The sequence below is a fragment of the Bison bison genome, unplaced genomic scaffold (genome assembly GCF_000754665.1).
Source record: "Bison bison bison isolate TAMUID 2011002044 unplaced genomic scaffold, Bison_UMD1.0 scf7180017864519, whole genome shotgun sequence".
Taxonomy (NCBI): Eukaryota; Metazoa; Chordata; class Mammalia; order Artiodactyla; family Bovidae; genus Bison; species Bison bison.
Window position 1 is genome coordinate 2,060,002 of NW_011495072.1, and position 14,723 is coordinate 2,074,724.

At 38.9% G+C, this 14,723-nt stretch overlaps 1 protein-coding gene across 1 annotated transcript; it reads right to left on the reverse strand.

The window, feature by feature from the left end:
* Positions 1-1,240: 1,240 nt before the first annotated feature.
* On the reverse strand, positions 1,241-2,772 carry LOC104981547 (UPF0462 protein C4orf33). Its single transcript, XM_010830708.1, has one exon. The coding sequence runs from the start codon at positions 2,749-2,751 to the stop codon at positions 2,152-2,154; it is 600 nt and encodes a 199-aa protein (XP_010829010.1). The 5' UTR covers positions 2,752-2,772; the 3' UTR covers positions 1,241-2,151.
* Positions 2,773-14,723: the final 11,951 nt, after the last annotated feature.

Genomic DNA, 14,723 nt, shown 5'->3' on the forward strand with positions numbered 1-14,723 from the left:
TTTTTGAATGCACTTTTAAAATGCACATGTGGTTTTGATTTGCATTTCTCTGATAATGAGTGATGTTGAGCATCTTTTCATGTGTTTGTTAGCCATCTGTATGTCTTCTTTGGAGAAATGTCTATTTAGTTCTTTGGCCCATTTTTTGATTGGGTCATTTATTTTTCTGGAATTGAGCTGCAGGAGTTGCTTGTATATTTTTGAGATTAGTTGTTTGTCGGTTGCTTCATTTGCTATTATTTTCTCCCATTCTGAAGGCTGTCTTTTCACCTTGCTAATAGTTTCCTTTGATGTGCAGAAGCTTTTAAGGTTAATGAAATAAATACCTTTACATGTGCTTATATGTCATTCATATATCTTCTCTGCAAGTGTCTAGTCAAATCTCTCTTGCCTGTTTTTTAATTGGTTTGTCTCATTAAGTGTAAGAGTTCTTTATATATTCCAGATACAAGCTATAGTTTTTTGTTTTGCAAATATTTTCTTCCTCTCTGTGGCTTACCTTTTGATTTTTTCATAGTATCTTTGGAGAGCAAAGCTTTTGAATTTTGAAGAAATCAAATTCACCCATTTTTTTTTCTTTTTGATTAGTGCTTTTATATCCTATTTAAGAAATCTTTCCCTTACCAAAGGTCACATAGGTTTTCCTCTTATGTTCTCTTCTACTAGTGTTACAGTTTTAGCTATTACATTTAGATAATTGGTTCACTTTTGGGCTAATTATTTCATATATGGTACAAAGTGATGGTCTAGGTTTATGTTTATACATCTGGCTATCCAAATATTCCAACAATAATCTGGGCAGCATAGGTAATTTCTCTGCCATTCCCTGAGCTGGAACAATACCTTCTCCAATGAGATCTGAACTCCAGGCTTGAGGAGTGATTCCCCCCTCAAAGTTTATCTTTAATTAGAAAGTTTTCCTTAGCTCTTAGGGTGCTATCCAGCACTCCCTGTACATCATATATTTACTATTTTCTTGTGGCCTAATAGTTCTTTATACTAAACCAAAGCAATAGACTGAAATCAACCAAGAATTATACCTAATTTTGTTGGACTGTTTTTTTCCTGATGGAACTGACCCTTTTACCATTATGAAATATTCCTGAAATATTCCTCTAATAATACTATCTAAGTCCATTTTGTATAACACAAACACAGCCATGCCACACCATATTTCTTATGTGTAATGATTGCATGCTACATCTTCTTCAACTGCATTACTTTTTTTTTTTTTTTTTAACAGCATGAAGAAAATGTCATTTATTTGCAAATAAAAGCACAATCTGTTGCCGGAATTCAAGACAACTTCATTCTATTTTCTTCTACAGAAGAAAAGTAATCATAAGACAGGAAAAAAACACTGATTAAATAGCACATGTATTTCAATAATGCCTTAACAGATGTGTACCTCCTGTTTAAACAAAAATATACCATTGTTTTCTATTCAAGTATGAATAGAAGAGTCTGAGTCAGGAATTATTATATAAACATCTTTCAAAAGGAAGTGCCAATTTTAAAACATTTATTTATTTATTTATTTTGAGCTGCGCTGGGGCTTCAGTACTGACACAGGTGCTTCTCATTGTGCTGGCTTCTCTGGTTGTGGAGCACAGGTTCTAGAGGGCACAGGCTTCAGTAATTGTGGTGCACAGGCTTAACTGCCCCACAGCGTGTGGAATCTTCCCCAATCAGGGACTGGACCCACGACTCCTGCGTTGGCAGGCAAATTCTTAACCATTATACCACCAGGGAAGTCCGAGAATTTATATTACAATGGAGTTCAAAAATGTGCAAATAAGATATTCAGTTACAAGCTGGCTGAGATTTAGGGAAGTGGGAAGAGAAATAATGATTTTGGCTGACAGAGTCAGGGATATTTGGGGGTGATGGTGACACAAGGCAGATGGTAGAACCTTGACATGATGGCTCCTGGACAAAGTGACTGAGAAACATTTTCACTTTACAGTTAAAATCATATCTGAACTTTCTACTTTCCTGTTAATTCATACACAATTTACCCCAGAAATACTCTATTTTCACTGACCTCCATAAAATATTTATTGTTGAAATGTGTTCATGATATCTTGAAAGAGATTATTATTATTAAAGGGTATAGAGAAGAAATGATTGATACAGTCATCTACTATATTCCTACACATCAGGTTTCTCTATTAGCCACAGGTCTGATTCTGGTTGGTTCCACTTTTCTCCAAGCAGTGTGTTAAAACTGAAAGGCTTGAAGTAATCCAGACGATGGAAATCAGGTTTTTGCCCTTGCTGCAGCTCATGTTGAGGTACAGGGTAAAGAGCTTCATAGCTTCTTTCATCTTTTGATCCATGAATTGCAAATGAATTGAATTTTGTCACATTTGGTGGAAAATAACTCCAAGGAATAGAAGCACTGCCTTCCCATTTTGTTTCTCCTCTGGACACTCTGAATGACAGATCAAGTCCTTGTTTCCACACATTTCTTCTTCCAGAGAGTAAAAGCACCAAATGCTGTCCATGGGGACAAAGTTCAACTTCTAAATACTGTTCAGTTACGTCATTCAAGAAAAATGCTTCCACAACTTCATAATCCCACAATTGATTGAAAGGTTTTCCTGGTTCTCCTAGTGGGGCTGGAGGATCATTGAAAAATGGAGCACTGACTTCCATCATCACTCCTCTGTCACCTGGATTCAGCCTGACAAACACTGGCTCATGCTTCACTGGAAAACCATCCCAAGTGTGTTCAATTTTAAAATCCATCTAAAGACCGTGGGCTCTCAGTCCGCCCTGCATTACTTTTAATTGTCATCCTTAAGTGTCTCACTTACAAAAAGTACGTATTTGGTTTACTTTCAAATACAGTTACCAATATGGTTAGTTTTAGTTTTATTTTCTATTTATGACATTTATTAGTTATTACAGTCATTCCTTTTTAATCTTTTCTCTCCTTTTCAATATTCTATGGATTGTATATTTTTTGGTATTTATTACCTTCTCTACAGTCCTGTTAACTATAGCTTTGTGTGTTTTTTTAAGTGATTTCTCAGGGTTTTCAATCTTTCATAATCTCCTAGTAGTTAATATCAAATCACTTCGGGTACAATGTAAGGTCCTTAACAACAGTATGCAATAATTATCCTTCTCTCATTACTTTTGCTATTCTTATATATTTTACTTCTAAACATGTTGTATATCCCACAATACATTGTTATTATTTTTGCTTTCATTAGACAACACTCTTGAGAAATTAGGAAATGAAAAAATATATCTTCTCTATTTACCCACATACTTGTCATTCTCAGTACTCTCTGTAGATGTGAATTTCCATGTTGTATCCTTTTTCTTCACTCTGAGGAGCTTCCATTAATGATTTGAATACTGCAGGTCTCCTGAAAAGTAAATCCCTCCACTGTTTAACCAAAACTGTTTTTATTTCACTCTAATTTTGAGAAATATTTTCATTGGAACTGAAATTCTAGGTTGGCTCTTTTCCTAGCAATTTAAAGATCTCATTCCATTATCTTCTGGCTTCCATAATTTCTGATGAGAAGTTATTAGTAAGCCTTTTGGTTCTTCTGCTATATTTGTCTTTTTCTCTGCTCTTAAGATCTTCCCTTTATCGTTGGTTTTCAGCAATTTTGTTGTGCATGTCTATCTGTATGTCTGTTTACAGTGCTTGGGGTCCACAGAGCATCTTTGATCTGTCAGCTTATATTTTTGACAAATGTGGAAAAAATTCTACTATTAACTTTTTTAATATTCTTTTCCATGTCAGTCTCTTTTCCTTCTAGCTCTCTAATTACAGGTATGTTTAAGATACTTTAATATTTCCCACAAGTCACTAATGGCTCTGTTCTCTGTTTCTGCTTCAAATCCACTAATATGTTCTTCTATAGTGTCTAATGTGATAACAAGCCCATTAAGCAAATTTTCACTGTAGATATTGCTTCTACAGTTCTAAAATTTCCATTTGGTTCCTTTGGTTAATTGTCATTTCTCTATTGAGATTTTTATTTCATTCCTATTTATGACCAAAATTTTCTTTTAAATCCCTGTATTTATTTATAATAGATATTTAGTCTTTGTATATTAATTCCATCAATTCTTTTTTCTTTTCTTATACAGAGTACTTCCCTTGTGGCTCAGCTGGTAAAGAATCTGCCTGCAATGCAGGAGACCTGGGTTTGATCCCTGGGTCAGGAAGATCCCCTGGGGAAGGGAAAGGCTACCCACTCCCGTATTCTGGTCTGGAGAATTCCATGGACTGTATAGTCCATGGGGTCACAAAGAGTCAGATACAACTGAGCAACTTTCGCTTTCACTTTCTAGAGAATGCTAGTTTCAACTCTATTTGTGGATGTCTAAGGAATGACTACATCAGAAAGGGATAGCTAATGTCCATAAACAAATTCCCTACCAACCGTCTTGGGGCAGATGGCACTTATGTCTCCTATTTTTCTGCAGAAAGGAATGAAAGCTGAGATTACCACACAGGCCCTGATGCTCTCTCAGAAACCTCCTTAGACCTAAACTTTGCTCCATTATAATGAGCTACAGAACAATCATTAGTATTATTTTCCATCATTATACTTGACATAAATAGGAATAAGCTTTTTCTTGTAAAGCACTTAATTAGATCTGAAATCCTCCCAATGGCCTGGAAAGAAGGGTATCATTACCCTTACTTCTTAAAAAACTATCTCCTATCTCAGGTTCACAGAAGTTCCAAACATGCATATTTGTCTGTAAATATTATGCATTTGGCATTAAGTAAACTGCATCTTGTCTCTGGGTGGTGTGTCTATGAATGTTCACCTAAGACCCACTATATGCACTGAAACATGTATATTATCATATGTGAAATAGATGGCTAGTCCAGGTTCGATGCATGAGACAGGGTGCTCAGGGCTGGTGCACTGGGATGACCCTGAGGGATGGGATGGGGAGGGAGGTGGGAGGGAAGTTCAGGACGGGGAACACATGTACACCCGTGGCTGATTCATATCAATGTATAGCAAAAACCACTACAATATTGTAAACTAATTAGCCTCCAATTAAAATAAATAAATTTTTTAAAGGAAATAAAAGACCCACTATGTGACGTGAGTGAAAGTCTCTCAGTCATATCTGACTCTTTGCAACCCCATGGGCTATATATAGCTCACCAGGCTTCTCTGTCCATGGAATTCTTCAGGCAAGAATATGGGAGTAGGTTGCCATTTCCTTCTCCAAGACCCACTATGTGGTCCTGATGTAATGCATGATCAATGTCTTTTATAAACTTAGGTATCCCTGGATCAGATGAGTAACACTGATTTCTGTTGGACTCGTCAGGCATCTTGTATAAGCCACTTAATTGTTACATATATTTTTCTGATTCTATTTATGATAATCATCTCTCCTCTCAATTACTCTTTCTTATTTATTCAGAAAGTATACTGAAAGAAGGCCTGGACTCACAAGGCTCTCTACTTCTACACGGCACCCTTACAATCAAGAAGAGGAAAAACTCCCTGAAGGTTTTATAATTCTAGGCATAATTTATGCAGATATAAATGCAGAGATCCACCTCTAATTTAGAAGAATAAAAGCTACCCAAAATGCATTTGGTCTCTGATGTCAACAATTCTTTCTACACATTTCTATACAGCCATGTAGCAACTTTAATGTAGGTCAGTTATCATATAGTCTTTCTTAATGGAGAAAGAAAATAAGTCCAGTTTCCCAGGCCATGAAATACATGTTTCTCTGGAAGTATTTCTTCAGAAAAGGGTCCTTCTCACCCAAGACCTCCCATGGGATTCAGTTCTTACATTGTCTTACACACACGTGTACCTGATTCAGTCTGACTAGATAAAGCTCAAGGGCCCACTACCCAGAGTTCCAACTCCCCTAGAAAGGCTGTAAAACACATACACGTTAAACCATGCTCTTCCCGGCTGTGAAATCTTCCCCACACATATTAGAAAGGTTTTTTAAGAAATCCTTACACACATAAATCAGTTGACGCCTCAACCTTAGCAAGACCTGGAAGGTTGTAGGTTAGAGTCCATTCTGTAAGACTGGCTCTTGCTTTGCAGTGAGGTTAGGCCATTAGATATTCTAATGAGTGCCCAACTTGTACATTCCCATTAAAGATTAATTTGGCTGCCTTGCAACGTCTGTGTTCTGCTGACTCCTATCTGTTCCCCAGACTGCAGGGCCAAACTCATCCATCATCACAGACAGACACTTGGAAGCCACCCCTTGCTGTTGCTTCAAAATATCAAAGAATGAGTCATCTCAGGCAAGGGAGATTCCTAGAGTGGCCTGCCCCAGGGGCTTCTTCTCAAAAGCTTTTCTCAGGTCCCCCACTTGCCTTTTGGGGTTGAATCTTACGAAGACACCATCACAGCTGAGTCCTTGAAAGCACAGCAAATGGAGCATGCTGAAAGGTGGCTTTAAGGAGGCATTACAGCCACCTGGAATCTGGAGACATTTCTGCCATAGTTCCCTACCCAAAATAGCAATTGGTGAAATTTAACCTGAGAACTGTTGTCAAAAACAAGTGTGAGTATTTTAGTTAATGGAAGCCATCCCAACTGTGGGTGTGGGTTCACCCCAAGGCCCAAGGGATTTGAAGAACTTAACTTCTCTCTGTTTGCTGAAAGAGTACTGCAGGTGAGCAGGAAGCTACTCTGAGTGTGCAGTTAAGAAAGTCTCCCAGGAAGCTGAGAGAAACCCATAAGGACTAGCAGTCTTCAGCATCAGAGACTCACACACTAGGTATACAGACCCCAAGAGGGCTCTTTGCATAGGGAGAGAGGATTGGTCTGGGTACAACTTGCTTGTGATGCCCAGATTCTCATAGAAAGAACACTGACTGCTATCATTTACACATGCCATAGACAGGACCCCACCTCTGATATAGGCAGCTATGAAATATATCCACATGTGTAACACACAGATCAAGAGAAGAAATACAACTGAAGATGAGATAGGCAATTTGGAAAGTTAGGAAGCTTCCTGACAACTGAGGTATTCAAGTCAAGGCTGGTAAACACTAGGATAAGAAAGTCATACAGAGGGTTCAAGCATCAAATGAGTCATTTTTTAAAAAGATTGTCTTTGTGGACCCTTCCAACTCAGATTCCACAGTCTACAAATTCTCCAATTAACAGGACATACCAAGCGACATACACTACCTGCAAATGTGTACATCAAACCATTTACAAATATATACCACACATATGCTGTCTGCTTGCCTAAATATAAATGGGGCAATCTGCAATATAAACAAGCCTCAGAGTCATTTATACACTTTTACATAAGCGAACTTGCTTGTGTACAAAGGTGTGCACATAGACAGGCTAGGATGACAAACGAGGCTGTAGAGACAATGTAACAGCTTGATCTGATAACTCCTAAAACTAAAATACAAAAAATTAAGTTTACAGCTCTTTTCCTTCTTCATTTTGTCAATGTTGAACTAAAATGAAGAACATCTCCCAAATAAAACCCTTGGGAAAAAATGAGAAAAAATGTAGATGAAGACTATGAAAGGTTGGGTAAGTACAGAGCATGGAAGAGCATGCTTCACTTCTCAGAAACATCACTGTATTTGTGAAAACACAGCAGGAGGCAGAGAAGGGGGCAAGAGCAGGAAATTGTGTTCAGTCGCTCAGTCATGGCTGACTCTTTGTGACCCCATGGACTGCAGCATTCCAGGCTTCCCTGTCCTTCCCCATCTCCTGGAGCTTGCTTGGAGGAAAGCCCTTCTCCAATTGCAACTGTCTTTTACACAAGGTAAAGGTGTTGAGTAGCCTTATGGATACAAGCATACAAGCTTATCCAGTCTTCCAGTACATCTGCTTCTGCTAGGCACCAAGTGATTTAATGTCCAGTCCATTCATTTTATTTACTGCCTCTTAATCTCTTTAAGTGGACCTCAGGGCTTTTGCACAAGCATGGATCAATGAAGGAGCATTCACTCCTCTCCTGCATCAGATGGAGAAGAAAGTTATGGGAAAGTAAAAAACAAAACAAAGAGATAACACAGTGAACAAAGCTTCAGTTTTCCCAGTATGACCTTGTTGAGAGAGCTAAGGAAAGCACCAGGATGTCCTTCTTACCTTTGAAAACTTCGGGGGAAATTAAATAAGGCAGAACTAATGGGGCAGACACCCTTGTGGACTATGCTACGCCTCCAAATCTGATTAGGAAGCGTTATGGACGGAGGAGCCTGGTAGGCTGCAGTCCACGGGTTGCAAAGAGTGGGACACGACTGAGCGACTTCACTTTCACTTTTCACTTTCATTCATTGGAGAAGGAAATGGCAACCCACTCCAGTGTTCTTGCCTGGAGAATCCCAGGGACGGGGGAGCCTGGTGGGCTGCCATCTATGGGGTCGCACAGAGTTGGACATGACTGAAGCAACTTAGCAGCAGCAGCAGCAGCAGCATGCCAGCTGCCATGAGTTCTGTTTATTTCCTATGCTTGGAAAGCAAGGAGATCAAACCAGTAAATTCTATAGGAAATCAACCCTGAATGTTCATCAGAAGAACTGTTGCTGAAGCTCCAATACTTTGGCCACCTGATACAAGGAGCTACCTCACTGGAAAAGACCCTGATGCTGGGAAAGATTGAAGGCAAAAGGAGAAGGGGGTTACAGGGGATGAGATTGTTAGATAGCATCACTGATTCAATAGACAGAATTTGAGAAACTCTGAGAGATACTGGAGGACAGAGGAGGCTGGTGTGCTGCATAACCATGGGGTTCTAAAGAGTCAGACATGACTTAGCAACTGAACAACAACTTTAAAATGTGTTTTGAGAAGGGGCTAAAACACCCATCAAATAACCTTTACCTACTTTCATCTGGTAAGAGTGTTAGAAGCATATTTTAGAAACACATTCACCAATTACAAAACACAATTATATGAACTACTTTTATTGGTTATCATTCAACTTTAATGTGGCTTTTTAAAGCCCTGGTCAATATCGATATATTATACTGAATGATCTTAAATGCAATTGTAATGAGAGCACTGACACAATAAACTATTTAAGTTTCAATACCAGAATTCACTATCTTTATTCTAGCCAGATCTATACAGTGAATTAGATCTGAATAACAAACAGGTTCACCACTGTCCCCAGTTATCTTGGACAATTGTATCAGGTATGCTGAATGACAAATATAACTAATGTCAATAGTAATACCTACCATTCATTCTAGCAGGCACTCTAAAGTTATCTCTAATTCTTATAACAACCCTGCAAATTTCTAGTACCCATTTTACAGAGAAGGGTACTGAAACACAGACATGTGGGGCTCCTTGACCAAAGCTTGTAAACTTTCTATATTACTCTCATCATCTCCTACTAAAATGTCCTGATTAAAATCAAAACCTAAACAGGATTTGTGTACACGCACCATTAGGTAGAGCTGGTGATCTAATATACAGCATAAGCTCTGACTTCATCACCCTTGGATAAGTTGAGGATCCATCAGCTACACCATTATGGCTCAGCAGAAATATAGATAAGGAGGTGGCAAAACTTTGGCAGCTGAGACCTTTTCTAAAGCACTAAACATATTTAAAGCAAAGTCCAAAGAGAAATATACTTAAGTTCTAAGATTATGGTTTTATAGGCTCTGATGATCTTACAGATTCCTTAAAAAATTCTCCCAAAGCAAGGAAGACCATAGGCTACTACCTCTCCAATCTATAAAGAGATATTAAGGTCCATATTGTCATGAAAGCTCACAGGAACACTTATCATGAAGTGTGTAATTTGAGATTCAAGTTGATCCAAATGCTTAGTTATCTAAGACTTAGCTATTACACTTAAAGTATGGTCAGTAGACCAGCAGCCTCAGCATCACCTAAGAACTTACTAGAAATGCAGAAATCTTAAGGCCTATCCTGGACCCACTGAATCAGAACCTATATTTTAAAAAGATCTTCAGTTTATTTACAGGTACATTAAAGTTTGAGAAGCATTACTCTTAGAGGCACTACTTACATGAAGAGTCTAAAATGCTGAATTCTGAACTAGACAGTTTATCTGGCAGGAAAGTGCAGTTGAAATGTTTTTTATCATATAGGTACAGGAACTGCTAAAAGGGAAAAAAGACATTTTTATTAAATTTAATCCCTAAAGAGTGTCCTGATTCACATTTTGTAAGGATCAAAACATCTTTAAATAATCCAGGCATTAGAAGGTCTAAATTTTACAGCCTAAATATAGTCTCAAAATGATTTGTAGAGTATTCATGGAAGGGCAATAAGTCTTGCTTCATTGGTCTCATGTCTGACCCTCAGTTTTCTGATTTTCTTGGGATTTAAATTTCATTAGCAGTGTTACAGTTAAAAATATATTCAGGTCTTTGCATGACCTTTTCTCAAAGAATATAAATTTACCCTAAGAAGTACAGAATCTAACCAGCACCAAGAAATCATGTTTTATGGATTAAAGTGATGTGATAGCTTCAAAACACCAAGAATCCATGTTGTATGGATTAAGTAAAGTGATGCGATAACTATAAGTTGAACAAGGCAGTAAAAAAGATGAGCTCTTTCACAGAATCTACCTGTCTATAAGTATGAACAGCTGTCAAAATCATTAAGGCCAGCCCAGTCATAGCACTAACCTAGGAATGACCATCCTCGGGACCCTTGATGAGGCAATGCAGAGATGATCAAACAGAAGTAATTGTTCAATCCTCTAACAGCTCACCAACTACAGGAGATGAAATCACACATATCAATCTTTTGGAAAAAAATGGTATAAGACAGTAAAAATCTTCACCACATTATAAAAAGATAAAAGTATGATGGGAAGACCAGAAGTAGGGAAAAAAGGGAAAGAAGTGAAGAGAAAAAAAAAGAGAGAGAAAGATAGGAAGAGGAAGGAAGGAGAAAACAAAGGAATAAAGATACATGTGATTACTTTGAGCCAGATACTGTGGTGGGCCCTTCATTACATCTCAGATAACTACAGATGATACAATTGAGACCTAGAGTTTTAATTATTTTCCCAAGGTCAAACAGCTAATGTGTCCTAGTAGAGAATAGCTACTGAGTTCTAGTATTTTAACCTAAATTTGAAATCGTACCTTGACAGCATGGTTCTAAATGTGTACTGATTATAGAGCTACAGAAACCCTGCATTTTCAAACTGAAAAGAACCTTAGAGCAGAGCATTAAAAATACGAGGCTTCTACAGTTCAAGTGACTAGTGGAATTAAAATGACCAACTGGTAGGGATGTGACTGAGACTGAGCAGTAGGCAGGCAGAAAAGAAAGCAAGCAAGAAAGAATCAGAGCTTTTCTAGAATATATCATTATGCACAGCAGGAGGTTATTTGCAAAGAGCTTAACTGTTGAGCAACATGGTCACCACTCCGAGGGTCTGAGAGTTTGCTCTGAAGTTCAAAACCCGGTTTCTGCATGACTGAAACCAACTTAGGATTTGCAAGTGTCCAAAACTTAGCCATTCCTAAAACTTGTCCAGAGGAAATGGCTTAGCCAAAGTCAAATATGACTTCCTGTTTTAAAGAAATAAGGCTTAAACCGCTTGTTTAAAAGACTCATTGAATTTCTTGGCCAAGATACCACTTAAAAAAAAAAAAAAGAATCTATTTTGATGATATAAGTCTAATTGAATCAGAACCATATGGACTGCATTCCCCCTTTTAAACTACACATGAACTAGAAATTAAGTGTTCATGCTTCTCAAAGTAATTAATGATTCAATTGATTAAATATGATACTGGCCTTAAGTACCATGCTGAGCTCACACTGGCTCCATTTTGCAGGAATCAAGATACTTGCTGAATCCCAGACTCAGCTCACACACATTCCTATTTTGTCTCACGCAAGTTTTCTTTTGTTTGCTCTAAATAAAACCTACTCTTTACTAAGAAGCATGGGCAGCCTATTCACAATGCAACTGTTGTTTAGTTGCTAAGTCATGTCAGACTCTTTTGCGACCCCATGGACTGTAGCTTGCCAGGCTCCTCTGTCCATGGGGTTTTCCAGGAGAGAAAACAAGAAAAAAGCCCTGGAGTGGGCTGCCATTTCCTTTTCCATTACAATGCAAAGCTTCTGCTCAAATCCCTTTTCTTTTAGGTGTGCCCTAAAAGTGGGGGAGGAAGCACAGACTTTCCGCTCCAACTCCTGACTGGGTTGAGTTCTGGCAATAAAGGCAGAAGGCTGGATCCTGGGAAGCTTCAGGGAGGTGGGCACAGTATAACTAAAGTACCTCTCCACTCTCTACCATGCACAGGGCTATGGTCCCTGGAAAATAATATTCTCAGCCAACCTGGCTTAATGTATTTTTTAATCACCTCCCAGCCAACCCAGCTCAGAATCTTCACACCTGGCTTCATACCTAGCTGATCTCAGAGGAATGAAAAGTGAGCACTTCTCTTTCAGGGCCATTACTTGATATTTTGATCACTTCTTTTGATAAGGGCAACACTATTTCCTGAACTCTGACCTCTTTGCCAGACACCATACAGAGCATTTTACTAACAACCACCCTGAAAGGTGAAGTAGGTGTTATTAACCTCATTGAATAGATGAGGAAACTAAGACTTGAAGAAGTGGAGTCAGGTACTCATAGCCACACAGCCGGGAAGCAGCAGAGCTGTGATTTAGACCCAGATTCAAAACGACTTGAAAGCCTGCTTCCCTCTCTTTTAGGCATTGTTAAAGACTCACCTCAGCCTTCAGTCCTAACGGTCACTAGTTGAAGTGCTTTCTCACTGTCATTAACTCATTTTAGAAGTACAAGGAGGAACAAAGAGATGGGCTCGGTCACTGTCGCACATGTAGGACAAGAGTTATCAATTCTTACAGAACACCCTGCCCAAATCCCACCCAAAGAATCAAGATGCTATGGAAGTCATTCTTTTGGCACCTTCTCTAGCTTCTATAATTTCTGTGTATGATACTTTCTGCAAAATTCACAATTTTGAAAGAAAAGAAAGCAAAGATTTATGAATACATTATTGTATAGGTATAATATCTATTACTTCTAAAAGTTGTTCATTCATAAACCCTTGAGATAATTAATACATGTTGAAATTTAATATAATTATAGACTGATCTGTTTATAAATATGCTTTCAAAATTTACAATATCTCACAGTTCAGTCACTCAGTCATGTTCAACTCTTTGGGACTCCATGGACTGCAGCATGTCAGGACTCCCTGTCCATCATCAACTCCTGAAGCTTGCTCAAACTCATGTCTATCAAATCGGTGATGCCATCCAATCATCTCATCCTCTGTCATCCCTTTCTCCTCCTGCCTTCAATCTTTCCCAGCATCAGGGTCTTTTCAAGGAGTCAGTTCTTCGCATCACGTAGCCAAAGTATTGGAGTTTCAGCTTCAACATCAGTCCTTCCAATGAATATTCAGGACTGATTTCTTTTAGTATTGACTGGTTGGATCTCTTTGCAGTCCAAGGGACTCTCAAGAATCTTCTCCAGCACCACAGTTCAAAAGCAGCAATTCTTTGGTGCTCAGCTTTCTTTATAGTTCAACTCTCACATCCATACATGACTACTGGAAAAACCATAGCTTTGACTCAGTTCAGTTCAGTCGCTCAGTCGTGTCTGACTCCTTGCAACCCCATGAACTGCAGCAATACCAGGCCTCCCTGTCTATCACCAACTCCCGGCGTTCACTCAAACTCACGTCCATCAGGTTGGTGATGCCATCCAGCCATCTCATCCTCTATCATCCCCCTTTCCTCCTGCCCCCAATCCCTCCCAGCATCAGAGTCTTTTCGAATGAGTCAACTCTTCGCATGAGGTGGCCAAAGTACTGGAGTTTCAGCTTTAGCATCATTCCTTCCAAAGAACACACAGGGCTGATCTCCCTCAGAATGGACTGGTTGTATCTCCTTGCAGTCCATGGGACTCTCAAGAGTCTTCTCCAACACCACAGTTCAAAAGCATCAATTCTTCGGTGCTCAGCCTTCTTCACAGTCCAACTCTCACATCCATACATGATGACCAGCTTTGATTAGACAGACCTTTGTTGGTAAAGTAATGTCTCTGCTTTTTAATATGCTGTCTAGGTTGGTCATAGCTTTTCTTCCAAGTAGCAAATGTCTTTTAATTTCAAGGCTGCAGTTACTATCTGCAGTGATTTTAGAGTCTAATTGGTCTACTACCTACATGCACATATACACATTACTCTATTGAATTATTTCTCACAGGAAAACCAAACATTTTTATATAGTTCACTCCCACATAAAATAAACACACCCACATAAACACAAGGAAACAATATGCAAAATCATAATACAGAAGAGATTTGCAAATATACTCACAAATCTGTTAAAAGTGGAAAAATCACATGCTCATTCATACTTTACTTTCTCCCTCTCTCTTTCCCTCCCCTCCCCACTCTCTCTGAAAAACACACATGCACATCAAAATCTTCAAACAAATAACTTTTTCAAATTGAAATACTGAGCAGGGGAAACTCTTTTGACTGAAAATACCTCCTCTTACAGTTCTGAGAAATAAGAAGTCTCTATACAAACCAACAGGCACGCCATAGTGCGGCCACGAGGAGCCACCCCACATCCGAGATCAGGGGCAGAAGCCGGAAGGACCCCATGCCCGAAGGGCGATGGCCAAGAGGAGTTACCCCACGTCCAAGGTCAGAGGCAGCGGCCGAGAGTACTAGACTGCGACGGCACAGGAACAGCCGAGAGGAGCTACCCGGC